Here is a 27,477-nt window from a genome sequence, read left to right as displayed (position 1 = left end):
TCTTACAAGTACGTAACACTGCAAAAACTGTTTCGCGCGGGAAAGAACCGAGAAGGCTACATTCATAACTAAAAAACGAAATTCTCACCACAGATAAAAGGGAATTTCGACTGTGCAACGTTGTTTTTATTTTTTTGATATTAGAACTGAAAAAAAAGTTATTCGATTTTGAAAAATGCAAAAATAATGCATTTTGAAACAATAAGAACTTTTTTTCTATTTGTGATATCGAAAAATTGAAAACAACGTTGCACAGTAAATGTTCTCCTTATTATGTGGTGAAAATTTCGTTTCTTAGTTATAGCTGTAGCCTTCTCGGTTCTTTCCCGCGCGAAACAGTTTTTGCAATGTTACGCACTTGTAAGACGGAGACAATACATGCGGGTGTAGCGTCCTCTTAACTACCTACCTATCTGATTAATTTAACAGAAAACATTTGAATTTATATTTTTATATACGAATTAAAAAATTTAATGCAGCTCACATAATATCTTTGTAGTGCATTAATATTGTATGAAAAGAAATCTTATTTGCGGTTGACTCCATTACTCCAACGTCATTTAATGATATAATATCTTACAGTTATTAAGTGTAACAAAAACATTTTCTCGTTCAGAATAAAATCACGCAATTTATTCTACTATAAGAGATAAATTAAATATGATATACATATACTTTAAATAGTTAAATATATAACATATAATAGTAATATTTCAAAGGAATATATTTAATGTAACAACTAATAACTTACTAAAATTATTATGTACCTATATTGTATATTATACCTATGTACCAACCAAAAGTTGCTTACACTATTCAAACATCAACATACCGGGTAGTTAAATTAATCACAACAGCGTATCATTAAATATATAGGTACCTATCTACGTCATATATATATATTACTATAAAGATAGGTACTTAAGAATATAGGTAGTTATTATCAGAATATTGATTATTTATTATAAATGATTTGAACAGTTATTATTCTAGGTTCCTACCTAGTAATTGAAACGGGCGAATTATGATAGCGGCAATAAAATAATATTTAAGTATAGATAAATATAAGCATATTGCAGCAAATTTGATATTTAAATATATTGCACTTTATACTGTATTGAATCGTATTCAATTTCAATTTATATTTGTACCTACTATAATTAATAGATACCTAGTGTTACAAGGTGCAGTACAAAATTAATGATAAAAATACAATTTGTGTCTATCGCAGCTATTGTAGGTAGGTATAATACTTAGAAATATTTATATTTTAATTTATAATTATGATTATGATATATTTATATAAATACGTATCGGCTACCAATTTGTCATCTTTTTGAAATTTAAGCTCAATGCTACAATTTATATACAACCTCTGAAATTTATTTAATATAAGCATGCCAGTTTATCGTCTAACAAATAAATATCATATAATTTAATTTAATCAATCGATCGATTATACTCTGATATGTTTTGAGTTTGTGATATTACAAGTTACAATTACAACATGTTTAAAAGCATTAATAAATATTAACAATTTTAATCGGAAATTCTTTCAAAACCCTCAAGGTAGCTACACACTATGCGCGTATTCGTTGTTCGCGGTTCGCGGTTCGCGATTTATATAAATTCGTAATTTTTTGATATCACACGAAATCACACGAATTGTACACGAATTTACTCATTAGAATCGATTCGTTCTCTTTGATCTTTTGATTTTACCGCCCTTTGGAGCGATAGACCACGAATCATTCGTGAATAGTCATAGGCCAATATTGGCCCACGAATGACGATTGCGAATGATGAATAACCCCTACACACTATTCACGAATTTAAACGAATAGTGAACTACGAACCGCGAACAACGAATACGCGCATAGTGTGTAGCTACCTTCACTGATAACATTTTTCAACGATTTTCAATAGTTGTTGCTAGTCCTCTATTTAACACTAGATCAGCTACTGACACTGAGAAAATCAGAAAAAGGTTAAAATTTGTCATTATTGTAAAATAGCTCCACTAAAAAGAATCTAAAATTTTAATTATTTGCTACTGCAAGGGTATAAAAATATAATTTTAATTAACAAATATATCGAGCATAAAAAATCGGAGATGAAAAACTCTGAGTATAGGTACGAATGACTAGAAAAATTACTGTGTTACATGATTTATTTAAAATCGTTGGATTTATCGAAAGTAGATTATATCGAGGTTAGGATACATTTATTTTAACGTGTTTGAGTAGCCACGAATTATAATTAATAGGATATTAAAAAAATGAAATAGAAAAAAAAACAATAATTTACATTTTAAAGTTAGATTAATATTATTACTTTGAATATTTTAAATGAGACATACAATATAATTAAAACCATACCAATAATTTAATGAAAGTGCGAGAATTTATAAATTTGTTAAATTTACTGACTCACTGACAATTTACGTAGCGATTATGTGGCATAATAATTTATTTTCTCTATTACTTTCCCTTAAAGATATCCTAATACCATATTATAGGTAATTATATATTTCTGATTATATATATATATACTTATCTGGTATATGTAGCAGTACCTAATACTTACTTATGCGTAGAGCTGTTGAAGGCGTATTTAAAATGTTTGTTCTATTTCATTTCGTATTACCTTTCATATTTTATTTTTGTTAAGGTTAGTACTCGTCAGGTATATCGGTCAACATAAATATCATAAAATAGGTACATATACCAAAACCATGACGTGTAATTTTCACCAGATAAAATCTCCTACATCTGCGAAAATTATTATTTAGATTATTAAGTGTTAAATCCCACATAACTTTAAAAGCAAAAATAAATTTAATAGGATATTTTCTATAATGTATAACTAGATTCTAGATAATACATTGATACCACTACGCATAGTAACTACACACATTATAATAAATGTTCTTTGAGAGTATCAAACATATTTCTTCGAATATTCTATGATTTGAGCAGTTTAGTCTATAGGTACTACTGGTACTAGCAAAATTGACATGAACAGAAATATTAGGTATTTGCTAATTAAAGTTTATTTTTGATCAAAAATAAAATAAAACCCTTCTTTGGAATGTTGCTTATATATGGTACCTACGTCAGAAGTCAGAACTTACCTATTACAGAACACAGAATTGCAGACATAAAACATTTTAATAAATAACAACTAGTATTTAGTAATGTTATAACTAGTATAACTATTACTTATTTTAATTATAATTTATAAGCCATTTGATTTGACAAAAAATAGTTCAATCTACCGTCGGTCTTTGTTGTAATTTAAAAATGAGTAATGCGGTAAAGAATTTTTACTAAAATAAATATTCTTATCAGCATTTTCTAGTCAAAATTTAAATTTCATAATATTTTGATCCTCTTTGTGCTATTTATATAGGTATATTTAAATAATTTTAGTTTATGTATGGTATAATTTTTGTTTGTTACTAAAATAGTAAAACATATTTAATATTTGTGGAAAAATCTTAAATTTATACGCAAAACCAGTTTAAAAAAAGAAAGATTTTATGTTGCCGGTGTATCTAAAAAATAATTAACTGTATGTACTTTAATTTTCTTAAAATATTAATTTAAGAGGACGCTACACCCGCATGTATTGTCTCCGTCTTACAAGTGCGTAACATTGCAAAAACTGTTTCGCGCGGGAAAGAACCGAGAAGGCTACAGCTATAACTAAGAAACGAAATTTTCACCACATAATAAGGAGAACATTTACTGTGCAACGTTGTTTTCAATTTTTCGATATCACAAATAGAAAAAAAGTTCTTATTGTTTCAAAATGCATTATTTTTGCATTTTTCAAAATCGAATAACTTTTTTTTCAGTTCTAATATCAAAAAAATAAAAACAACGTTGCACAGTCGAAATTCCCTTTTATCTGTGGTGAGAATTTCGTTTTTTAGTTATGAATGTAGCCTTCTCGGTTCTTTCCCGCGCGAAACAGTTTTTGCAATGTTACGTACTTGTAAGACGGAGACAACACATGCGGGTGTAGCGTCCTCTTAATATTTTTACTATTTTTGTTGGTTTTATTTCTATAAATACCAATGAACAATTTTACTCAGTAAAAAAGCTTAAAAATGTAATACAAGATTCTTCTAAGTTGTTATTATATTATACATTTAAAATATTTAAGAAACATAGGTGACAAACACGATTTTATTATTATAGGCATTCGAAGTTGGGATGAAATTAGACATTTAATTCGAAGAATAACGGTTTTAGCTATTTATTTTGTAATAATTCAAAAATATTATAAATTAGATGAACTTGAAAATTGTACGTATATTAATATCATTAAATTTCATGCTCACAATAATATGTTCACATTTATTCATTGAATTCAAATTTAACATAAACATTACAGTGATTTAATCAATAACGAGGTACACTTAGTGGCTACTTTTCACATTTTTAATTTTTAGGATGCATAAAAGATCAATAGTTGTGAGTTTGTGACACAATTAAGTACATAATATTGTCTATTTAATATTTATTAATTACTATACACTATTTAGTACCTAAGTCGTAAGGGCTGTGTAACTGTAGTGTATACAAAATTAAAAAAACGTCAAAAACTACAAAATCAAACTATTTGCTATCACGAATTTATTATCAGCATTTCGTTATCACGCACTGGTGTGAGGTTATGTTGTTACGTCTGTGGTCCGGGTTAAGAGGTATTACTATATTATTACCTTTTTTCTTTTCACAATTTTCCTCGAAAATCGATATTAATATTGCATTGCCGATAACTATTAACTAGTCCAACCGCACACGCCACTACGCAGGAGAGTAAATTGTGTAATGTGTACCTTCGTGCTTGTTAATTGTCTGTCGTGTCGGTAAATAATAATGTATTAATTATATTAATCAATTAATCAAATAGATACGAATATACGAAGATCTTTTTATCGGAGACCGTTGAATAGCTGAACGCACCGAAATTTATAATTTTATCGTCGAAACAGCACTCGAGAATTACAATATTTTAGAAGCCTCGTTTTTTATTTTTTGTTCACACCACAGTAGATTGCTACCATACACACTCGCACATATAATACATTAATTATTATACTTCCTACAGTCAAGAGGTGAGTTAATCTATACCCCCTCTGCGTTCGCATGCGCGCAACCAGGGTCACAAGGTGCTTGCAAGTTATGTTTCCGACGTTATATTGGAGAACCGGAGAGGTTGCAGATTTCATTTGCTCGGCGGTTTTCCGCTGATTGACAACAGGCTTAATGTAGCCGGTTGTTTTTATTTATTTATTTATTTATTCATAATTTAAAAATAGTTAAAACAGTATTCAAATTTTGAAATTTTGTTAATTTATTTTTATCTCAAGGGGTAAAAAAAATATGGCCACAGAAGATTTTTTTGAGGGGGCTGAAAAGCTGTTGGAAATATGGTTTGGACGTCAAGATGGAAAAGTTGAGAATGGAGACTTGAGAAAAATACCAAGGTAAAATCAATAAGTTTCTTAACCTCTCTATTATTTTCATTTTTTTTTTTTTATAAATTATATTTTGGTAAAGAGAATAATTTTGAATATTAGTCCTTGGTTATGGTTTTTGTTTTGTTTTAGACTATTTAGTATTTAGTAATTATATATTAGCCTTGAATCAAACCGTTTATTTTTGGTTTAGTCAATTTTAAATCATGTGCCTGAAAAAAAATGAATTCTTATGAAACAGAATATTGTACATCCTGTTATTTATTAAATATATTGTTATATAAAAACACTTTACCTATACAGTTTAAATAATTGTAAAATATTTGTAAAATTTTAGCAATTAGATATTGGCTATCTACCAACTTACTTAATATATTTCATTAGTTTATTCTAAAAAATTATTTGATTCATTTTAGTACTTATTGCCTATTTGTGTTATTTTTATTGACATTTTAATTTCATAAATTGAATAATAATTTTTGATTGATTTTGAATTTGTTCACTCACAGTTTATTTACATTTAATTATTTCTTATCTATTATAATACAATATATAAATTTAAATTCAAACAAATAAATATCTACTTTACTAGTTAATTATTATATTTTTAATTTTAAGTAAGAGTGTAGAACTATAAAATACTTTACAATGATTTCTTGAATGTACTTAAATACTTATTTTTTGGTTGCATTATATAAAATACCTTTATTGCTTTCGTTTACTTAAACTTGGTGGTTGTAATTATACTAATTATAATTTATATACAACATTAAATTTTAAAATTAAATAACCAATCAATTTTAGAATACTAAATAATTGTATCACGGCTCATAGTATATGAAATAATATGTACCTAATTTGTATGTAACTTAATCGATTAAAATACAATGTTTGTCTTTTTTCGGTGATTAATAAAAAGTCTCTTATTTCTATAAATTAGAAATTAAATACAGTTCATACTAAAGGCAAATATTGGAAGAATTTTCCAGATTATGACATGATATCATGACAATAAGTGAAGAAATTCAACCAATCTAACCTACATATTTACCAAGTTTGAGTAAACCAAGTTCTATTAAGAATCATTTTCTAAGTATAAAAATATACTTCATTGACAATCACTCAATTTTAAGTTAGCATTTTGTTTATACTATAATAATATATCGTTCCTGCCTAATCATAGTAATAGACAATAGTAAAAAAATTGTTATTTTGATATTTTAAGACTTTATTTTATTCATTCCTCTAAATTTAAATTCTGAAATAACTATTTTTATTTATATTTTGTTTTGTTTGTGAACTTCAATTTCAAAAATGTTACTTAAAAACAACAATATTACTTTATAGCTTATTTTAGTGCATTTTTTGGAAATTGTCCAATTATTTTCGGCGCCAAAAATATGAAAAAAAACCATGATATGCATGTGAAGGTTAATAATAACCTAAATTAATATGTAGTTTAGTCCATGTATTTATGTATAACTTGTTATATAATTTTTTATTTCATGATTAAAATTTATAATATTTTAAGAACCACAATTTATCTTATCCTTGTCTATATGTGAATGTGTGATAAGTTAGTGCTAAAGTGCCTTATATGTATATAATTAATAAAACGATAAGCCTATTTTATAGATTCAACCGTTGAAATTGATTTATCAATATTCATATTACTTTTTTTTTATTAGCATTAGTAACTCTTGCTATATGAATATGATACTTGAATTTTAGTGATTAAAAAAAATATATATATATGAATAAAAAACTAATAAAACGTGTCTATAATAAGTATCTATAAACCGTGTCTTAGTAAATAAAAAAAAATAATACTGTAATTTTAAATTTTTATCTAGACTTCTTAAAACGCATATATTTATATATATATGAATTTAATTTGTGATAGTTGTGATATTGTACTAATTTAAAGTGTTCAAAATAAAATTCTTGATTAGAAATAACTTATTATAAGAATTTAATGTTATTCAAACTTAATAAATTTCCCCTTACTGAATAAGCGTATAAAGATTAAACATTATACATTCCCTAACATTTTATATGCAGTTAGGTACAGTGACAATTTTGAACCCTGATCATGGCCTTTTCAATTTATTTTAAGACTGTAAGGGTAGTAAGTAAATGTAAAAAATTAATTCCACCATTTGATTTAACTCATTATTTATAAAACACAATCACTAAAAACATACACAATATACTTTGGAATCTAAAATATATAAGTGAACCATATTAAACATTAAATTCAAAATTGAATTAAACTTACTAAAATATTTACAGTTAGCTAAAATATAATAGCAAAATATAAAGAATGATTATTATAAGCTTATAATTCCTTGTACTAAATCAAATTAAATTAACACAATAATTTATTTAAATTAATTATGTAAATTGATCTTGATATTAATAACAATCGTCATAAAAATAAACCAAAATATGTATGTATTAAAACAAAATATAAATAATTTCTAAAGCTAATAACAACTGCAATTGAGATTTTTAAAATATAATTATTTTTTATTATCTCTTTTGTGATAATATACTTTATAAATGAACAAGAATGTTAATAAGTAATAACAAAACTATTATATATGATGGAATTGGATACATACATTTTATGATATAAGTATATTGTGTAATACCTATTTTTTAGTTTTAAAATAAAATAATATTGAAAAAAATAGTTAAAATTAAAAGTATTTTGTGAATTTGGCTTCTTATAAATACTTTATACTCCTAGTCTTTTTCAAAAATATTACTATGTTTATTACTAATTACTTATAAGTCACTAATAAATATATAATATTATATAAGCTATATTCATATTTATTTTGTTATTCAATAATAATTAATATTTTTAACTGGACATTTTTTTTATAATATAATATCTAATCAATGAAATTATAATCTGCATTTTTTTATCTTGAGATTTATTTTTATAATTGTATTTTTATATGATTAAAAATAATGAAACTATTAAACTATATTTATTTAATATTAAGCTTTAATGTAATTTGAATAGTAATTACTAATTAGGATTTACTTAAATTTCTCATTAGATTAAACTTAACTTAATGTTTGATTTTAAATTATCAAATTACAATACTTTTATCTGAAGTATTTTAAATGTTCTAATATTCACACATTTAAAATATAATTATTCATTAAGAATGAAAGTATAAAGTAAAAATATGTATGTTGCCATTCATAAAAATAAAAATATACCATATTACCATAATATACCTATGTTATAAGAATTATCCCTTATTAAAATTAATAATTATATACTATAAAGTACTAAAATATAGTTGATTGAAAATTAGCCATTACTTTATATTGTGTAATATAAATATTACATTTTATTATTTTAACAACAAATTTGTTCAATGACAGTCAACAGGGGATGCCTTGAGAGACATATTTTTTGTATTGTACTTAAATTTACTTTTTATATATTCATTTTTCATTTTATCAGACGAAAATAATCAGTTATCTGTTAAATATTTATAGATTCTAATGGGTGTATTGATTTTATGCATACATTTTACAATGAAGTATTGAAGTTTGTTTTTCTTTTGTCTGGCATTACGTTTAAAAAAGAAAAATATCTTAATTTTTAACATTAATAATGGATTTTGTTAGGAAGTTCGAACTATTTGGTACAATAAGGTTAATAATAAAAACATTATCAGTATTTAAAAAAAGAATAGATAAAGATTTTAAAAATTACCACGGAAATACCTACTATCGAATATTTATATTCCACTAGTTTTTGCAGAATTATTGGTTTTTTTTTCTAATTAATCAAAAATTAATAATCCAGTTTAAGTTCGAAATTTCCTGTTACTATTTGTATTAGCATTATCTAGGCATGGCCATTATGAATTTTACAGATGTTTTAAATTTTGTTTGTTTTTTTATAAAATTATGTAAAAACAGTTTTTAATTCTAAGTCGAAAAGTTTGAAGATATACAAGGTTGTTATAAGTTGTTCTTTTAAAAATTCAAAAATATCAATAGTACAGTATATATAATAGTTAGTCAATTTTTTTGTATGCATATTTTTTTTAAATTTAAAATTACATTATGATTTATAAATTATTTAATAAAAAACTACTTAATACTACTAATGTATAAATTATTACAATATATCTTTAAAAATAAAGGCAAGTAGTTTCTGATCAGAATTGTTTTTGTATGCAATTATATTTGATGATTGAATTTCAATTCAACACACCCATTACAATAATTTACTCTAAGAAAAGATATACTTTAAATATACAACACAGCAGGGGTTTTTTCAATTTTAATCCTAAAGATATTATATGGAAATGATTTTTATTGCTTATTAAATAATTATGTACTTATGCATGAAATATGTATATATATAAAAAAATATATTGATGTTTAACTAGGAATATATAACACAACAACTAACAAGGTATAACTCAATGATGCTTAGTAATCTCTTTGATTGAAAAAAAAAATTAAAAAATGAAATATAATATAATATTATTTAGTTTTTTTGCTCATATTTTGTTCTTATGGTAATATATTGTTATAAAATATTTAATATTTCCCTAAGAAAAGGTTTTCCAGTTACTGTACAATAACACTAATGTATGTATAGAAATATGAGAAAAATGTAAGATTTTAATTTAATAATATTGCTCTATAATTTTTTATTATCAGAGACATTTTAAAATTTACTTTTGAATTTTAATCTATATTTCGTTAACCCTAATCTTCCTAATAAGTAACTGTATTAAATGACAATGTAACCCTTTGGTATATAATGTTTAAAATGATAAAATATTTTGCTCAATACAAAACTGATAATTTTGTTTGTGTAAGCAATACGCATATAACCTAAGTTACCTTTATTACTCTTTTATGTTGTAGATCATTATTGAAACTGCAATAAAATTTAATGACAATGTATCTAATTTTATATTCCTTTTGTCTAACATATTACATAATGAAAAACGTTTGAATAAAACAATTATCAATAACCTATTTAACTATAATGATTAATATTACAATTTATTATCAAATAATTGAATGATTTTCAAATTTATATGGATAGAACAATTTTAATGATTTATATGTTGTCTGAAATGTTTTTTTAATAATAATTAATTTTCAAACATTTCTGATTTTGTATTACCAAGTATTTATTAGTAGTATAAAAATAATGTGTATTATATATATATATTATGTAGTACTTAAGTCCAAGAGAATTATGTGAACCCAGATAAATTAAAGAAATAAAATATGGCAGTGACTATCACAATTTGTATACTACTATAAATATCTAATGCAATGACCTCTTCAAAAACACAGATAAATACATTTAGATAAAGTCTTTTATGAGTTATAATATCTCTTATAATCTTGTATTAAACCTAACCACTTTAATTAATGTAGGTATTGTTGTTTGTTTTAGAGAAAAGTATGAAGACCTCTTAAAAGTTGCTTGTTGTGAAGTAATAAGTTACACAAGCAATGACAAGATTGATGCTTATGTTCTAAGGTAAATTATTAAAAAAAAAAATTATAATTAAATATAAAAACATATATTGGTTGGTTTTTGAAATATTTTAAAGTGTTTACAATTATTTACATATTAAAATTAATTTATAACTGATAAGGTTCAGTTCTAGAATATGTTATGTTTATTAACTATTTCTATCAATTTAATTAAATTATAATTTAATAAATGTACTTTTTAGTTGATCTAGAATCTTTTATTGAATATTAAGTTTCAATAACTTATTTATAGACCAAATTCTATCAGTATATGTTGGAAATTGTATCATCAAATATAATTTACTATTATTTTTCAAGTTTTTATAATTCATATCTAAAGAATACTAGTTATAATTAATTGGTTAGAGTTGTAACTTGTAAATTTTTAAAGCTATAATTTCCCGAATATAAAATTTTTCATTACTTCATGATGTTGCCCTACACAAAAATGATTCAAACCGAATAATTTCTTTGGTTGACCATCTTGGTCTTAATCTTAATGTATAATATTAATTTGTTGTTGGTCAAAAATGTAAATCTTAAAACATTTAAATTTGTTTAATTTATATTTAACAGTGAAAGTAGCATGTTTGTTACAAAACGAAGATTTATATTGAAGACTTGCGGCACAACAACTCCAATAGAATGCATTAAACCATTGTTGCTCAATGTTCATGAATTCACTGGATTTGATGAAGTAGAAGATGTGTTTTATTCTCGTAAAAACTTTGAACGTCCTGAACTTCAAAATGATACTCATCGTAATTTTAAACTAGAAACCGAGTCTTTAAATATTATATTTAAAGGAAGTAAGTAAATATTACATTTTAGAAGCAACAATATCAATATAATTTGTTATTAAAAACATGTTCCACAGCTGGAGTGGCTAGGTGTATGCGTTCATCAAAAACAGATGACTGTTGGTATTTATATGCTTTGCATCCAGTTGAATGCTTTGGAAAAGAAAAACAAAATCCTGATCAAACATTAGAGATACTCATGACAAATTTGGATCCTGATGTCATGCAAATATTCACAAAAGAACAGTCGGCTAATGCAAGTCAAGCTACTCAGGTACATTAAATATAACATTCAGAAGAAATTTACTGAAAATAACAGTTAATGTTTATGTACGCTATTTTAGGATTCTGGAATTTCGGAATTGTTGCCTAATATGAAAATTGATGATTTCTTGTTTGAGCCTTGTGGTTATTCTATGAATGGTATTGCAAAAGAAGTAAGATCATTTGATCTATCATGTTATTATACAATTTATCTCTTATTACTACTACTTATTAATTTATTAAAAAAATTATTATTTAATACTTGTTAGGATCCAAATAAACAATTGGATTTTTCCAGCCGATTTCCATGTTCTTTTTTGTGTGGTAAATATGCCAAAGATAGCTAACTGGGCAAACTGATCGGTTGGGAAAAACATTTCTGTCTGTTTATCACAATTTAACTCTGCATAATAATTCGGCCAGTGAAATCCAGTTATTAATTTGGATTATTAATGTTTTTATATTGTGTATTTTGAGTGGAAGTATCATAAAATAAATACAAATGTATAATAAATATTTAACGTTTCTTAAATAATGTATATTTATGTTTTTTAGGGACATTATATGACTATTCATATAACTCCACAACAAGAATTTTCTTATGTTAGTTTTGAGACCAATGTCCCTCAAAGCTCTTACAAGGAACTTATTTTAAAAGTGCTGAAAACATTCCAACCAGAAAATTGTGTGGTCACCATGTTTACTAATGAGGTATATAAATTTTTTTTTAAAAACTCTAACTATGTCAAATATTTCTAATTCAATAATTTGTTTGTTTTTTTTTATCAGGTATCGCCAAGTAATTCAAATCATAAGGAATTAAAATATCTAACACATCTGGGTGAATGGCAACAAGACTCAAACAAGACATGTTCCCTGAAAAACCATGACCTAACTGTATCGTTTTACTCCAAATACCCAAGCTGAGATCAACCGGTCTGGGACACGCCTCTCATCAAAACCCAAATGCTGCTATTGCCACATTACACAGCTGTCCTAGTCGTTCTAGTCTGCATAAAAACTCTATGTGTCACCAAACCTATTTATCACTTTGCATGGCGTCGTTTTAAAATAGTGTAGTTATCCTTCAACATTCCGGTGCATACCAGAATTCTATAATATAGTTGTTTTTATTTGTTCGTGTATTTAAAAAAAAAAAAAAATATTTATGAACATTGTATGTTCCTGTTACGGACACTAAATACGCTTGGTTCAATTGTGATTATGTGGCAAACATTTTGATTTGAGGTAGATTCAAAATTGATGCGCCATAAATAAATTTCCATTTATAAATATTTGTTATTACATTTTATATATATTTTTTTCGAAACATTACATTCTCTTAGACTGTTTAGACACCTATTACTTTTAAGTGTATGACATTGTTTTTACATTTTAATTATGCATTTTATTATGTTATTTATTTTAAAATATTAATTTATGAAAATAAATTGTTTCAAAATAGAATGTTATATATTATAAATTTATAAACTTAGTTATTAAAAGCTTTAGTTTGTACGTTTTCTTCCTTATTATATTAAATATTATCTCTTAAGATCAGAGATACATGTATGATTACATTGTTTATTAATAATAATGGACAAAATTATTGCAATCATTCAATTATGTGTATTATATTTCCTAAATAATGTGTGTTATGATATAAACTCAATTTCAGAATTATAAGAGTAGCATGCGTATGAATGATATTTATACTATTTATTATTTATTTTCAATTTATTAAGTAATACATATTTATAGTCACATTCTTTTAATAATTTTATTCAGTATCATGTTAACTAACATTGGGCCACTTTTCAACATACCTCAAAAATCCTTTGAAATTCATACCTTTTTAAGCCTCAAAAGTTGCTTGCTGTGCTTTGGTATCCTTACATTTTTTGCTCCGTTATGCTCTAGGTCAGGGATCAGCAAGCTTTTTTGACAGAAAAATCAAAAGCTACAATATACAAAGATTTTCTGATTTTAAAGAGCCACTAAAAATGTTCATAATTCTTTAAATATACCTTTATTTTTAAATTTTAATAGACATAATAATACAAATTTACAGTTATTTATTAATGGGTTACATCAAGAAATGAGATACATAAAACGTTAAATCTATGGGAGCATTGGCTTTGCATGTCTTTTGAAAGTTGTGTTAAGTCTGGCTTATAAGTTGTTGTTTTAAGTATCAAGTTATTGTTATGTATTATTCTATATTTTAAAAAACTACAAAAATATTATACATTTTTTTTATATTATGAAATATTGTTTTTACACATAAAATATTAATTTTTGAGTGTGTAACTGGAGAGCTGCAACTTAAGATCAAAAGAGTCACATGTGATTCGCGAGCCCAAATTGTCGACCCCTGCTCTAGGGGCTAGGTTAGAACGCCATGGATTTACCTAAACAATTTTTTTAACTAATAATTGCATGCAATAATGTTCTATATATAAATAAATAATAATTATTCTTATTGGTAATAATTAGGGCTGGGGACTTATTGAATTTCATATTTCTATTGAATATTCCAAAAGTTGCTAAGTAAGACAGAAATTTGTCAAGAGTTGTAATGAATTTAAAAATACTAAAGAATTTTTGCATATATTGAGGTTTTAATGAAAACACCCAATTTTTCACAATAAAGCAATTTTATACATATTGCATTACAATGCATACAATTTTAATAATGAGGTAGAATATTTCTTATAATAGTAATGAAAATAATACGATACTCTTGAGATCAATCAAATTATATTTTTATTTTTTTTTTTTAAGTGAAAAAATTAAAAATATTCTCATGCCAGCATTAAACTTATTTTTGAATACTTTCCATCGTAGCATTCTCCCATAAATAGATTTCAAGCAGTAAAGTAGAGAATAAGTTATTTCAAAGTAATTTAATTAAGTTAATTAAGTAAGGTTAGTTTTGTTATTTAAACATAGGTAGGCATAGATTGTATATCTATATTATTTTAAATTTCGAGTAGAACATAATACAGGTTACTCAAAAAAATTTGTTTTGATAATTTATTATATTTAGTGACAATCCAATAGATGGACTGTCGTTATTGAATTTATTTTAATCCAAATAAATTATTAGTTTAAATAATTTTATTTTTTTTTTTTTATTAGTTAAAACCTCACTTAACCTAATCAAACCCAACTTAACCTAACCAAATCAAAATAAACCCAAAGATTTTACTCATGATTTTTGATCTTTAGTAAAATTTAAATAAGAAACAATTAATTATACTACCTGAAATTACTATTAAATCATCAACTTTTAAAACATTACATTCTCTTAGACTGTTTAGACACCTATTACTTACTACTAAATATTAATTTGTTAATAAATTGCTTCAAAATAGAATGTTATATATTATAAGGTAGTATTACTACCTGAAATTACTATTACAGCATCAACTTTTGAAATTAATTTTTGACTTTTGATCAAATCAATAGGTAGTTGACTGGATTTTTGACTCATCAATAGGTAGTTGATAAATGTTTTTAAAATTTGAATTTATTTGATCCATTAGGTGTGTTTGGTTCCTACTTAATTGGAGTACTCGACACACATGGGCACCAACAGGGGGGTGTTGAGGAGGCCCATTTTACAACCTGTTATCTTAATTAGGTATTACTAATCATTTCGTCACTTGTAAAAATAAAATAATAGTGTGTGTTGTGTTACCAGACATTTTTGACATTGTCCCCAGTGGTTTCTATTTTTACAGTCGTCCTTTCAGTCGATTTCTAACTTTTATATAATCGTATTTACATTATAGGAAATTGAATTTAATTCATAGTTTGTAAGCTGTGGGGTCAAATGACTTTAATTTTTTTATTTTTAACTACTAGAAACCATGTCATTTTCTTTTCCAAAAACATTCATTCTTTTTGAAATAATTTATGTCCAATTATAAAATAATCAACCGATTGATAATAGTTCAAAATCTTTTGTACATGTTAAATATGTTTGTATAATTATATTGTATAGTAACTTAAATATAATGTTGAAGTGATAAGTATTTATGTTTGTACTATTGTACCTACTGTTACGTTTAATATTTTCTTATTATTAGGTAGTATTTTAGCAATAAAGTTATGGCAGAAATCTAATTTAGCGTCCTAGAAGTATAAAAAGTATTAAATATATTATGGAGCATTTGATTAAGGGGAGCCTTTCAAAAATTTCCCGGGGCGTCAAAATACCTAGGCCAGCCCCAGTGGCGCACAGTAGATTTTTCACAAGGGTGTCGAAAATATATATCTCGCGGTACCCACCCACCCCACAAGTAAAATCTGAGTTTATACTCTTTATACAATTAATATTAAATCAAACAAATATTTATCAAAATAACATCCGAATTCATCCAGAACCAGTCACACTCACCCAGTCACCCACCAATTCTCTGAGGGGTGTCAGTCGACACCTCTGCACCCCCCAGTGTGAACCACTGGCCGGCCCTGGTTATAACATAAAAACTTAAGGTTTCCGCCAATTAATTTTTGCACCATCGTTCTGAACTCGTCGAAATACATAGGTTTCCGAAAAAAAAATTCGTATGGGCACTAAACTAGATTTGTTCTAACTTTCTAAGTTAAAAAAAAAAACAACTACACTTGAATGACATTATGTATTATTATATATTAACTAACTAACTAACCTACGTATAAATAAAAAATAAATATAAACATCTATTACCTATATTATTAGGTACATCAGTTATTAGTTTATCATTATTTTTTACGTATACGTTAATAAAAATAAAAACCAACCTTTGGGCTACAACTGTTCTAAGCTTCGGGAGAATACTAGCGTACTCTGGTGAGCTAAATCTAAACTATCAAATGGTCATCATTTTTGGTTATGATCACGGCCTAGACTAGATTATAATTTATAATAACATTATAAGTTTATAACGTCGAAAGAATCGAAAGATACGAGACCGCCTTCTTATCTTCTCTAGATCGAGTTTGTTGTTTATTATTCACATTAATTGTCACTACTCACCATAATATTCTAAATGTGTATTAACTATTAATATTATTAAATATTAGAATATGATACCGTTGATTTGAATAATAAATTAAGTTATAGACTGCTTACGAACTAAAATAAATTTGTTACAAAAAATGTTGAATTTAAAAGAATATGGTAGCAGTAGCGACGAAGAAGATGCATCAAAAGAAGAAACCAACCTAGAAACACCTTTTGATAATTCAATTAGTGTTCAAGAATTAAGTGAAAAGTTTGCAGTAAATGCCGCTCCAAATGTTTTACCACCTGTAAGTATTTCACATATCTATAATTATTTATTGCTCAAATTTATTATTACCGGGATTATTACTATTTGAATGTCTATTTAGAAATAATATTTAGCTTAAGTAGTAAATGTATTGTATAGTTCTTAGGTGCATTGGAGCATTTATTGATATCAGTCATAACAATAGTTATAAAAAAAATGCGTATACTTATTTGAAAATAATGTAATTTATTAATAAATGATAAGTTTAATATGTTGATTGGTGGATAATGTGTATATTATTTTTACTATTTTCTATTTTATTTATTCTTTTTAAATTCTGTGATTTTTTTCATTGAATACAGTGGTGTGTTTATATAACATTTTCAGAGACGTCTCATATTTTATTCACTGCAGCACCATTAACCTGTTAAAAGTGCATTCACTGTCATATTTACAACTACCTGTCGTAATTATTACTATAAAATATTATAGTATATACTAAATTTTCTCTTAAGATCATTACCCTTATATCACCCCTTAAGAAATTCTCCCCTCCTTAGCCACAACATTGATTTAATACTTAATCAAATACAATCTTCACAAATAAATTCATTGTTTCTTCACTTTCTTTATCATAAATATCCAATTGATCTGTGAATACATCTTTTGTTAGTATAAAGATAGTGAATTTGCTGAAATTTTGTTGGCTAAATTCAGATTCTATTAACATGACGTAGTTCCTTGCTTAAGTTAACTTAATTTTTTGGTTGGTGTATTATCAAATGTTGCAGCCCATAAAAGTTGGATCAAAATTTCAACACTTTAAGTTTTAGATAATTGAAAATCATATTTGGTAGTCGTCTTTGTCTATTGATTGAACTTTGCAAAAGTTTTAAGATCTTTTTCTAAAAATAAATTATCTGTTGATGGATTTATAGATGTTATAATGTAATAAAATTGTTTTAAATCATATTTTACTCGGATGTTAGAGGATACAACACATACAAGTATGTGAAGTATGACATCCCTTTGAGCTAAAAAACATAGGTCTACCAAATTGGTATCAAAAATAGATGTTGCAATTTTTAATACAAATCTTAGTGAGCATTCTAGGAAGATTACAAATTTGAAGTATTCCTTTAAATATATAATTAGGTACTTTAAAATTTGTTAAAATAATTTCTGATTTAATCTAATATAATCCGAGTTAAAAATGTATTATTACTGAATAAATTATTCCATTGTATACCTATTTAAGTATATAATAACATCTGTAGGTATAGCACTGGTATTTTACTGCCTATAATAATCATATATATATATAATAATATAGACACCATATTATCTTTATTTATTATTATATTCTGTGATAATACTCAACATGCTATATTTATTAATTAGGGACACGATACATCAGTTCAGTATCTTGATGTTGGAACAAAAGAAATCTCTCGGAATATGAAGTATGAAGAGCTTTTTACACCAGTTGCAGGACCAGAAAATCCTTTCTTGACACAACAACAAAAAGCTCCTAAGAACATGATGACTGGATTTGTTGAAAAAGCACATATTAGTGATTTCATGTTTGAAACTCAAAGAAGAACATTTCATAGTTTTGGTATGTTAAAAAAATAATTAAAGATTAGAATTGTTTTTAATTTTGTTTCTAAATATTAAATTATTTATAATATATTTTTCTATCAACTGTACAATTAGGTTATGCTCTGGATCCTACAGTTGATTCCAATGAAATAATTGGTCGCAAGCCTGAAGATACCGATGAATTAAAAACAGTTTTTGAATCTGTACCTAAAAGACCAGCTGATAAAAGGAAACGTCATAAAAATGACAAACCAGAAGATATTGATGGGTATCTAGGTCCTTGGGGATGTTATGTTGATGAAGAAAAAATATCAAAACCAGAAGGAGTAAGAAAGTGTTTTGTTTTGTTAAATTGTTTTTAAAATCTCTTCTATTTATTGATTTTTTAATACTGAATACATTTTTCTTTCAAAGTTTATTATATTATTAATTATTTATTGCTAAATGCTTGTTTATAGGAAGATGCAATTGCTATTGAAGAATTTCTTGCAAAAAAACATAAACGCGGCAAAAAAGTGGAAGATAAAAGCTTCAAAGAAAAATCAATTCTGCATAGTAATTTTATTTTAAATTGAAATTTATGAATTTAAGTTTTAAATTAAAAATTTTTTCACAGTTAAAGATCCTGTTGATTACCAAGGACGTTCATTTTTACATATTCCACAAGATGTAGGTGTTAATCTTAAATCAAATGCGCCTCCTGATAGATGTTTCCTTCCTAAAGCTCATATACATACATGGCAGGGTCATACTAAAGGTATATCAGCAATTAGATGGTTCCCAAGGTCTGCACATTTACTTATGTCTTGCAGCATGGATTGTAGAGTTAAGGTATGTATTTAGTTATCCCATTTTTAAACTGTTGGTGTGGTGTATTAAAAAAGTGTTTTATTTTTAGTTATGGGATGTCTATAGAGATAGAAAATGTATTCGAACTTATATAGGTCATACACAAGCAGTGAGGGATACATGTTTCAACAATAAAGGAACAAAATTTTTATCAGCAGGTATAGTATTTTATATCATACAATTGTTTATGTGTACTGTAAACATCCGTTAACTTGGGGATAATAGCGTCTTAGGTCTATGCGGTCGGGTAGCTTAGTGGTAGAGCAATCGCCCGGCAAGCGAGAGACCTGGGTTCGATTCCCGGTCCGGCGGCTAGATTTTTGACGTTATTTTCCCCGGGAGAAGTTAACAGTACTGTGTAGGCTTTATTTTAATTACTGATTAATAACAAACATTATTATTTACTTAGCGTATGATCGGTATGTTAAATTATGGGATACGGAAACTGGAGACTGCATAAAAAGTTTTACTAATCATAAAGTATTATATTGTGTAAAATTCAATCCAGAAGAAGAGAAACAACATTTATTTGTTGCTGGTACCGCTGATAAGAAAATTGTTTGTGTAAGTGAAAAATATATTTATATTATTTTTGTTAAAAACCAAAAAAATTCAACTCAATTTATGATGTTATTAATGTACATATTTAAATATAATTTTAGTGGGATACCAGATCAGGAAATATTGTCCAAGAATATGAACGACATTTAGGAGCAGTAAACAGTATCACCTTTGTTGATGAAAATAGACGATTTGTCACAACGTCTGATGATAAAAGTCTACGTGTTTGGGAATGGTATGTTCATAATATATAATTACATAGGTTAGCATACATTTGAATATTCTAATATTAAAAAAGATTAATTTTTGATTAAAACTGAGGAAAATGTATTTTAATCAAAACAAAATAAATAAATAATTTGAAATTTTATCTAGGGATATACCAGTAGATATGAAGTATATAGCTGATCCAACCATGCATTCGATGCCAAGTGTTACAATTGCACCAAATAAAAAATGGCTAGCTTGTCAAAGTATGGATAATAAAATAGTTATATTCTCGGCAATGAATCGTTTCAAAATGAATAGAAAAAAGAGTTTTACTGGTCATATGGTGGCCGGATATGCCTGTTCTTTAGATTTTTCTCCTGATATGAGGTACAAATTATAAATTATTATTCATAATTAAAAGATTGATTATTTAAATTTTATTATTTGTTTATTGGTTTAGTTACCTAGTCTCAGGAGATGCTGATGGAAAAGTATTTATTTGGGATTGGAAAACAAGTCGCTTGTATACAAAATGGAAAGCACACGACAATGTGTGTATTGCTGCATTGTGGCATCCACACGAACCTAGTAAAGTCGCAACTGCTGGATGGGATGGACTGATCAAATATTGGGATTAACAAATCTACCATAAATATATTTTGGGTATCTTTAGTGTGAGTTACCTATGATTTGTGTTATAAGATACTCAAACATGTAACATATATATATATATAATTATATATTATTTTGACAATTTTTATAATTACATTTTGTAAGAATTTGTTTGTATATTATTTCAAATTTAATCCTAGAAATTTTAACTAATATCATTGAGTATAAACTTAATGCTAATATTAATTTTTAAATAGATCTATCTATACCTGAATTAACATTTTTTCAAATGTTACAATAACACATTCAAAATAATTTCATATTATATACATAATAATATAATAAACAACTTGGATTGATGAAACGTAAGATAATCAGCAAAATATTCGGTATTAAGTGAATTATCTTGATATTTTGATCTTATAAAAATATTTATAGCCTCAATCAGTAGCGCTGTATATTGTGTCGTAAAATACTATGATACATTACAGTGGCGTATATAGAAATTAATTTCGGGGGGAGGGGGGAGGGTTAAAAAAAATGTATTTACCTAATCAATATTATAAACTAACTTTTTTTTAATAATTATAGACATTAAATTAAATAATTAAATTGAATTGTAGTACACACATTTTACAAAATGCACCTTCTATTTTTTTTAGAATATACTAGGTAACAGGAGAAACGTCCGATCCAAGATAATTGAAATTTTAATTTTCTTTTTGAAATTACCGGAAAGTTGTATTACGTAGGAGGCTGCCATGGTTTTTTCAATAAATCATATTTCAAGATATTCGTGTATTAATATATAAACCAATATCAAGAATTTCATTTAATTCAGTTAAATCAATATTACTATCAATTTTGCTATTATTAATAGTATTGGATGAACAAGGATTATCGTCATGTTTTTCAGTCACGGATACCTTTTTATTAAAAAAATATAGTAATGAAGGTTATGATGCCATATTTAATAATTAATATTTTGTTACACACGCGACACTTACCAAAACAACAGACGTCCGAAAAGAAACTAAATTTTGTTTGTCCGGTTCTCTGGTTCTTCATAATAATTAACAACCAAATAATAAGAAATAATAATATCGAGAATTTCGTTTTTAGATTATCATCGTATATTCAACACAGACTTCTATACTAACTATATATACATATATTATATAGACCATCGACGACGCACAGCAGTCCATCACGATGCGTCGTTATCTTGTAGTATTTCATAGAAATCCTGACAATATAATTTAATAATAATAATATGATATAATATTATAACAATCAAAGTCAAGGTCAATACCAAACATACATTTGGGGGGGGGGGGGTTAACCCCCACACTATATACGCCACTGATACATTATAATAGTTATTAATTTTATTCTTCTCAGTATAAATAACACTGTTTCATTTACAATCATTATGTGTTATGTATTAAAAAATAATAATAAATAGGTGCATTCTTGAAGTATTAGTATTCTAAAATTGTTTCAAGCTCAACTAGAAATTGAAACCTGCGCACGTTTATGAATACACTACTGATAATTTTCACTTATAATACAATTTAAGAACAATCATTCTTTGAAATTTACCTAATATTCATTCTTATAATCATGAAATGAAGCTATTTACTTTGGATAAGATATATTTTGAGAATATTATAATGAGTTAAAATAACTAACAACCCATTTCATATTTAGAAATTGCAAGAAAAACACTGTCAATCTGCCATCCTATAAAAAATTAGTTAAAACAGGGAACATAGACCTGCAGATTTAAATTTTTTTTATGCTGTAAATAAATACAAAACAATAGGGAACATGTTCTGCTGTGTAGTAGGTGCTAAATGTAGAGTGTCATTGAGCATTTTATTTAACAAATTAGTTAAATTTGTATACAATGGTTTATCATCAAATACATACAATTATTCTGACTGGTTGTTTTACATCAGGATTTATTACATTTTTAAATTAGTTATACAAGTAGGTTGGAGTAATTTTTGACAAAAAAATAAATACATATTATTCTCAATTCAGTATTGATGTACTATACATATCAGGGGTGGCCAGTGAGGTTGCGAAATGTACAGTATAATGAAAAATATATAAGGGCCAAAATTCAGGAGCAGGAAAATAAAATAAAACATCAAATGTGATAAAATGTGCAAAAGGCAAAACAATATATCATATTAAATTTTTAGGGATGATTTTGTCTTTCTAAAAAATCTATTATTATGTTAGTAAAAATGTTTTGCGCTTTATGCTAAGATAGAAGCCACAGTTAGACTACTACTGATACATTTATTATCTTTTAATTATCAGCAGAAGTAGTAGAAATGTGGAATTTGTTTTTATTATACAACAAAATAATACATTTTTTTTATGTCAAATTATATATGTTGTGTAAATATTATCAATTTTTCATTTAATTTTTAGTATCCCTAATGACTAAGAAAAGAATAGGAATTTTTAATCCTCTCAGTACTCTCTAGAACCAGTATGCAACCAGAAACCAATCTTGAAATATATTTATTGCTCTAAAAAAAATGAGGAATTAAAAAAAAAACCAAGTAAATTTATTTCTAAAATATCTAATTATTGAAGACCATAAAATCATAAATATAAGTATTTAGTTTTTATGAATAATTAAAACTAGGTTATTTGTATAAAGTCTACTGTACATTATCAAAATAATATATAATATTAAATTAAAATTACATCTTTTGAGGCTTTATTTTCTCCAACAAATGGAAACCAGTGTATGATACTGTTTTCACTGAAAACCAAGGCCCTCAAAAAGAATCTAATCAAACATATTTTATATTAAGGATAAAAGAGTTTGGTTTTCAGTCTGTATTTTCTCGGGTACATAGTATAATTAATAATTACAGTCATATTATATTTTACCATGATAACTATAATAAATTTAATAATTTCATGAATTTTACAATTTTATTCTTAAATATAAGTCAATTATTTCAAAAATTGATTATTGTTTTTTCATTTTATTTTATTAAAATAGTTGTATATAACTTAAAAATGTACAAGATTTTTGTTTTTAAAAATGAATTTATCATTAGGAATGCGTATTTTTGGCATGATGTTATTGTTATATAGCTTCCAATAATTATACAGTAGAACCTCATTAATCCGGACCCCATTAGTCCAGACAGTTGTCTAATATTGTCTAACATCGTCACGACGATGAAAAAATATCTACATATTACGAACATTTGAGGCATCTACATGAATTATAAATACAAAAAATAAATGCTAAAGGAAGACAACAAAAGACTAGCAGTTTTTTCAAACCAGTTAATGAAAGTGTGCCTAAATATATAATAATCATGATTATATATAGTAATTAGTTTAATATGATATTCATAAAACTATAATAGGGACATGTTTTTTGGTTATTTTGTTTAATCCGTACTTTCTATAAATTGGACAACTTAGAGCCCCTATTAGTCCGGATTAATAAGGTTCTAATATATTAGAGTTTTTGGTTCTAATTCTTTAAGCCATTTTCTTAAAAAAATTTATGGACATCAATATTTTATTTCCTCATAATTCAACTTAATTTTCTTGCTTTCAAACTTGACAAAATTTGAGTTCAATAATACAAACAACAAACACTTTGTAGTCTACAAGTACTTTTAAAAATGAGGTAAACACACTTTTCCAGCAAATAACTCAGATATTACAGTTACCCAGAGTGACAAGACAAATAAAATATATGAAATGCCAACTTGATGACTGTTTGGTAGTTGATATGGTTGACCACCAATCTCTGGTATATGAAAACCCATTGGAAATACCACGGCAGCAAAACAAAATAGTACCACTGGAAAAATCAATAGTTATAAGTTTATGTAACCTCTGAAACATATTTAATTTATCTTACTGGCAGTAAATCCAACCCAACGTGCATATGGTATGACATTACGGTCCCAATGTGAAGAGGCCAGTAAAATTATGGTAGTAGTAATACATATACATCCAATGAAAATACTGACTAAAGCCAATAACCATTCAAGTCTCAGATCAGGAGTGAAACACACTTGTGGTCTGTTAAAGAGAGTCATACACGTCCACATCAATCCCAATCTAGTGTCACCTAGAAACAATTTTCTTAATATTAGCATCAAAAGAACTAGTATCTGTACCTATAGGCTATAACCTACTTACTAATTTTATTAATAATAATTATAAGCTAATAATCACCTCCTACATCGGTTATGATCCAGTCAGGCATCGCCAAACTGATGATTGCAAATACATCGGCCAATAAGAATAAAGTTCCCGATATAACAGTAAGTTTGTCCATTTCAACGCCTTGCAATTTCAACCCATTACAAATTATAGAAATCTCAAAGTGTCAGTAAATGTTTCATAATTATTAATAACTATTATTATTAATTATTCATAACTATTTAAGTATTTCTTATATTGTTCTACTGCTGCAGTAGGACACATAAAGTGGTATATTATAATAGCTTACTCTGAAATAGTCAAAAAGCAAGTATTCAATAGTCAATACTTAAAACTCTAAAATAACTTATAAATAATTAATAATTATATTATTATTTACTATCTCAATGATAGCAACGAGATAGTGTTATCTAATTGTTACCAGGTTTGAGATTAACGTTAAAAAATAAAAGAAGTAACCATCACATATTCACATTATGAAAACATTGAAAACCAACAACTAACTTTTATAATAGGTGTTATGCTGTAGACTGTAGAGTGCAGACTTTGAACTTTCAGATTTCTGTTCACTCCTCTGGTCCACTGATAACTGATTAGTAGTTGTAATTAATAATTATTAATTAGTTACACGAAAGTTACAATGTACACATTTTAGGTATTTATAATCGGCAATCGCAGATGGGTATCGTGATTATATTGTGTTAAAAAAAATACAGAATACTATTTAAGAAAACGAAGATTTTGAAAGCAATGCAATTTATTGTAAACATCAATTGAAATTTTAGTGGGCTCTATACATGATTAATTTTATTGAGCCGATAATTATTCTTCTATTAAGAATATCAAAATAATTTTTATACCTACCTGTTTTTTAATGAATAATGATGATACATTTAAAATTGATCATGTATGTGGATCGGGCATAGCAGGGGTAATGACTAATAGAGCATGAAGTCAGTACGTATCTATTTAAATAAACAATGTTTTCGACAATTTATACTCTTAGTTCTCGTGTAGTCATGTAACGATGGCGAATAAATAAAATTTAAAAAAAATTTCATTCCTGAAGAATCGGTAAAAGAGCTAAATAGGCCAATTGATATCTTGCATATACAACAGTTTAGGAATTCAGAATAAAACCAAATAGGTACAAAATAATTGGATATTTGGATTTGGTTTTGGCTCTTAAAAAAATGCTATAAAAACGGTGCTGCTTGTTGCTACCCGATAATGGGTACTGCGTAGGTGGGTTAATTATTTTTCGGAGTAAAACGATTTTGCGACATATTATTGTGGAACCAATATATAAAAATAAAAATAAAATCTATATTCTATATGACAATACGCGATACGTCTTTACCAGAGGTGTCTAACCCGCGGCCCATTGTAGATTTTGATGCGGTCTTCACTTCAATTTTAAAACCATGAATTAATTGTATATAATATATTAATATTACGAGAACAAATTTAATTTAGGAAATAGGAATATAAAATTAATAAAATACCAAATAAACTATAAAGGCCGATGCACACGTCCGTGTTTTTATTAGTAATAGTATTAATATGCTTGTAAAAATATTTCTGCTTATTATTCACTATAGTAAAATTATAAAAAAATGTATTGTTGTATTATAGAATATAATTTAATCATTAAATTTGAATGTATTATTTAAAAAAAGTGTGTGGCCTACAACAACTTCTACCTCTATATGATATTGTTATTGTGGCCAGTCTTCACAAAAGGTTGGACACCCCTGGTCTATACAGTATACCTACATTTTCTTCTTGTTTAAAGGTCATAATTGTGTGGAACAAAAGACTATTGGAACAAGTGTTTTGTGGAACTAAACTACTACCACGTCTGCACTACGGCACTACCGCATTTTGTTGTATGCTACCGCGGCTGCAGATATAAAATTGTACCTATTTTGGCATTGGCAGTGGTATAAAATGGCGACGGTTGTTGGTCGCGGTGCGCATGCGTAAAGTAATGTTGAGTAGGTGTGTTCATGCGCAAAATGACCGTGCGCACGTCGGACAGTACAACAACAATAACACATCGCGA

The 27,477-nt window shown here is 26.3% G+C and overlaps 3 protein-coding genes and 1 non-coding gene across 6 annotated transcripts; 3 read left to right on the top strand and 1 right to left on the bottom strand.

The window, feature by feature from the left end:
* The first annotated feature begins 4,755 nt into the window (after positions 1-4,755).
* On the top strand, positions 4,756-13,719 carry SamDC (S-adenosylmethionine decarboxylase). 3 transcript variants are annotated; one of them, XR_016191058.1, is made up of 9 exons: positions 4,756-4,879; positions 5,384-5,500; positions 10,950-11,036; positions 11,609-11,841; positions 11,910-12,106; positions 12,177-12,269; positions 12,366-12,420; positions 12,652-12,807; positions 12,886-13,719. XR_016191058.1 is itself a non-coding variant. In XM_015512348.2 (8 exons), exons 2-8 carry the CDS (start codon positions 5,397-5,399, stop codon positions 13,021-13,023), a joined length of 1,008 nt encoding a protein of 335 aa, XP_015367834.2. In that variant the 5' UTR covers positions 4,858-4,879; positions 5,384-5,396; the 3' UTR covers positions 13,024-13,719. The 3 variants fall into 3 exon arrangements, 2 of the variants coding, with proteins under 2 accessions (XP_015367834.2, XP_015367835.1); XM_015512348.2 differs by lacking the exon at positions 12,366-12,420 and having other exon boundaries at positions 4,858-4,879; XM_015512349.2 differs by lacking the exons at positions 4,756-4,879; positions 12,366-12,420 and adding an exon at positions 4,899-5,128.
* A 3,326-nt stretch (positions 13,720-17,045) lies between these two features.
* On the top strand, positions 17,046-21,358 carry LOC107164482 (pre-mRNA-processing factor 17). Its single transcript, XM_015512324.2, has 10 exons — positions 17,046-17,397; positions 18,759-18,975; positions 19,074-19,285; positions 19,418-19,514; positions 19,576-19,790; positions 19,858-19,966; positions 20,218-20,372; positions 20,471-20,604; positions 20,745-20,966; positions 21,040-21,358. The coding sequence occupies exons 1-10, from the start codon at positions 17,245-17,247 to the stop codon at positions 21,215-21,217; spliced, it is 1,692 nt and encodes a 563-aa protein (XP_015367810.1). The 5' UTR covers positions 17,046-17,244; the 3' UTR covers positions 21,218-21,358.
* TRNAA-GGC (transfer RNA alanine (anticodon GGC)) lies at positions 20,050-20,122 on the top strand. The gene has a single exon. It is a non-coding gene; the product is annotated as a tRNA-Ala (tRNA).
* Positions 21,359-23,775: 2,417 nt separating the features above from the next.
* On the bottom strand, positions 23,776-26,926 carry LOC107164498 (uncharacterized protein C16orf52 homolog A). The gene is made up of 3 exons (XM_015512347.2): positions 25,425-26,926; positions 25,105-25,317; positions 23,776-25,044 (listed from the first exon to the last, which is right to left on the bottom strand). The coding sequence occupies exons 1-3, from the start codon at positions 25,525-25,527 to the stop codon at positions 24,857-24,859; spliced, it is 504 nt and encodes a 167-aa protein (XP_015367833.1). The 5' UTR covers positions 25,528-26,926; the 3' UTR covers positions 23,776-24,856.
* Between the last annotated feature and the right edge of the window lie 551 nt (positions 26,927-27,477).

Source organism: Diuraphis noxia, unplaced genomic scaffold (assembly GCF_037042655.1).
Source record: "Diuraphis noxia isolate RWA-SAM2 unplaced genomic scaffold, SU_Dnox_SAM2 contig0003, whole genome shotgun sequence".
Classification (NCBI taxonomy): Eukaryota; Metazoa; Arthropoda; class Insecta; order Hemiptera; family Aphididae; genus Diuraphis; species Diuraphis noxia.
The sequence above is the reverse complement of the archived record's forward strand: the minus strand, read 5'-3'. Positions and strand labels throughout refer to the sequence as shown.

Coding starts and splice junctions, on each gene's coding strand:
- SamDC (XM_015512348.2), top strand. CDS start 5,397: ATGGCCACAGAAGATTTTTTTGAGGGGGCTGAAAAGCTGTTGGAAATA. Junction 5,501..10,949: donor GACTTGAGAAAAATACCAAG/GTAAAATCAATA, acceptor TGTTTGTTTTAG/AGAAAAGTATGAAGACCTCT. Junction 12,270..12,651: donor TGAATGGTATTGCAAAAGAA/GTAAGATCATTT, acceptor TATGTTTTTTAG/GGACATTATATGACTATTCA.
- LOC107164498 (XM_015512347.2), bottom strand. CDS start 25,527: ATGGACAAACTTACTGTTATATCGGGAACTTTATTCTTATTGGCCGAT. Junction 25,318..25,424: donor GATCATAACCGATGTAGGAG/GTGATTATTAGC, acceptor AATTGTTTCTAG/GTGACACTAGATTGGGATTG. Junction 25,045..25,104: donor TTGGGTTGGATTTACTGCCA/GTAAGATAAATT, acceptor TGATTTTTCCAG/TGGTACTATTTTGTTTTGCT.
- LOC107164482 (XM_015512324.2), top strand. CDS start 17,245: ATGTTGAATTTAAAAGAATATGGTAGCAGTAGCGACGAAGAAGATGCA. Junction 19,286..19,417: donor AAATATCAAAACCAGAAGGA/GTAAGAAAGTGT, acceptor GCTTGTTTATAG/GAAGATGCAATTGCTATTGA. Junction 20,605..20,744: donor AGTCTACGTGTTTGGGAATG/GTATGTTCATAA, acceptor AATTTTATCTAG/GGATATACCAGTAGATATGA.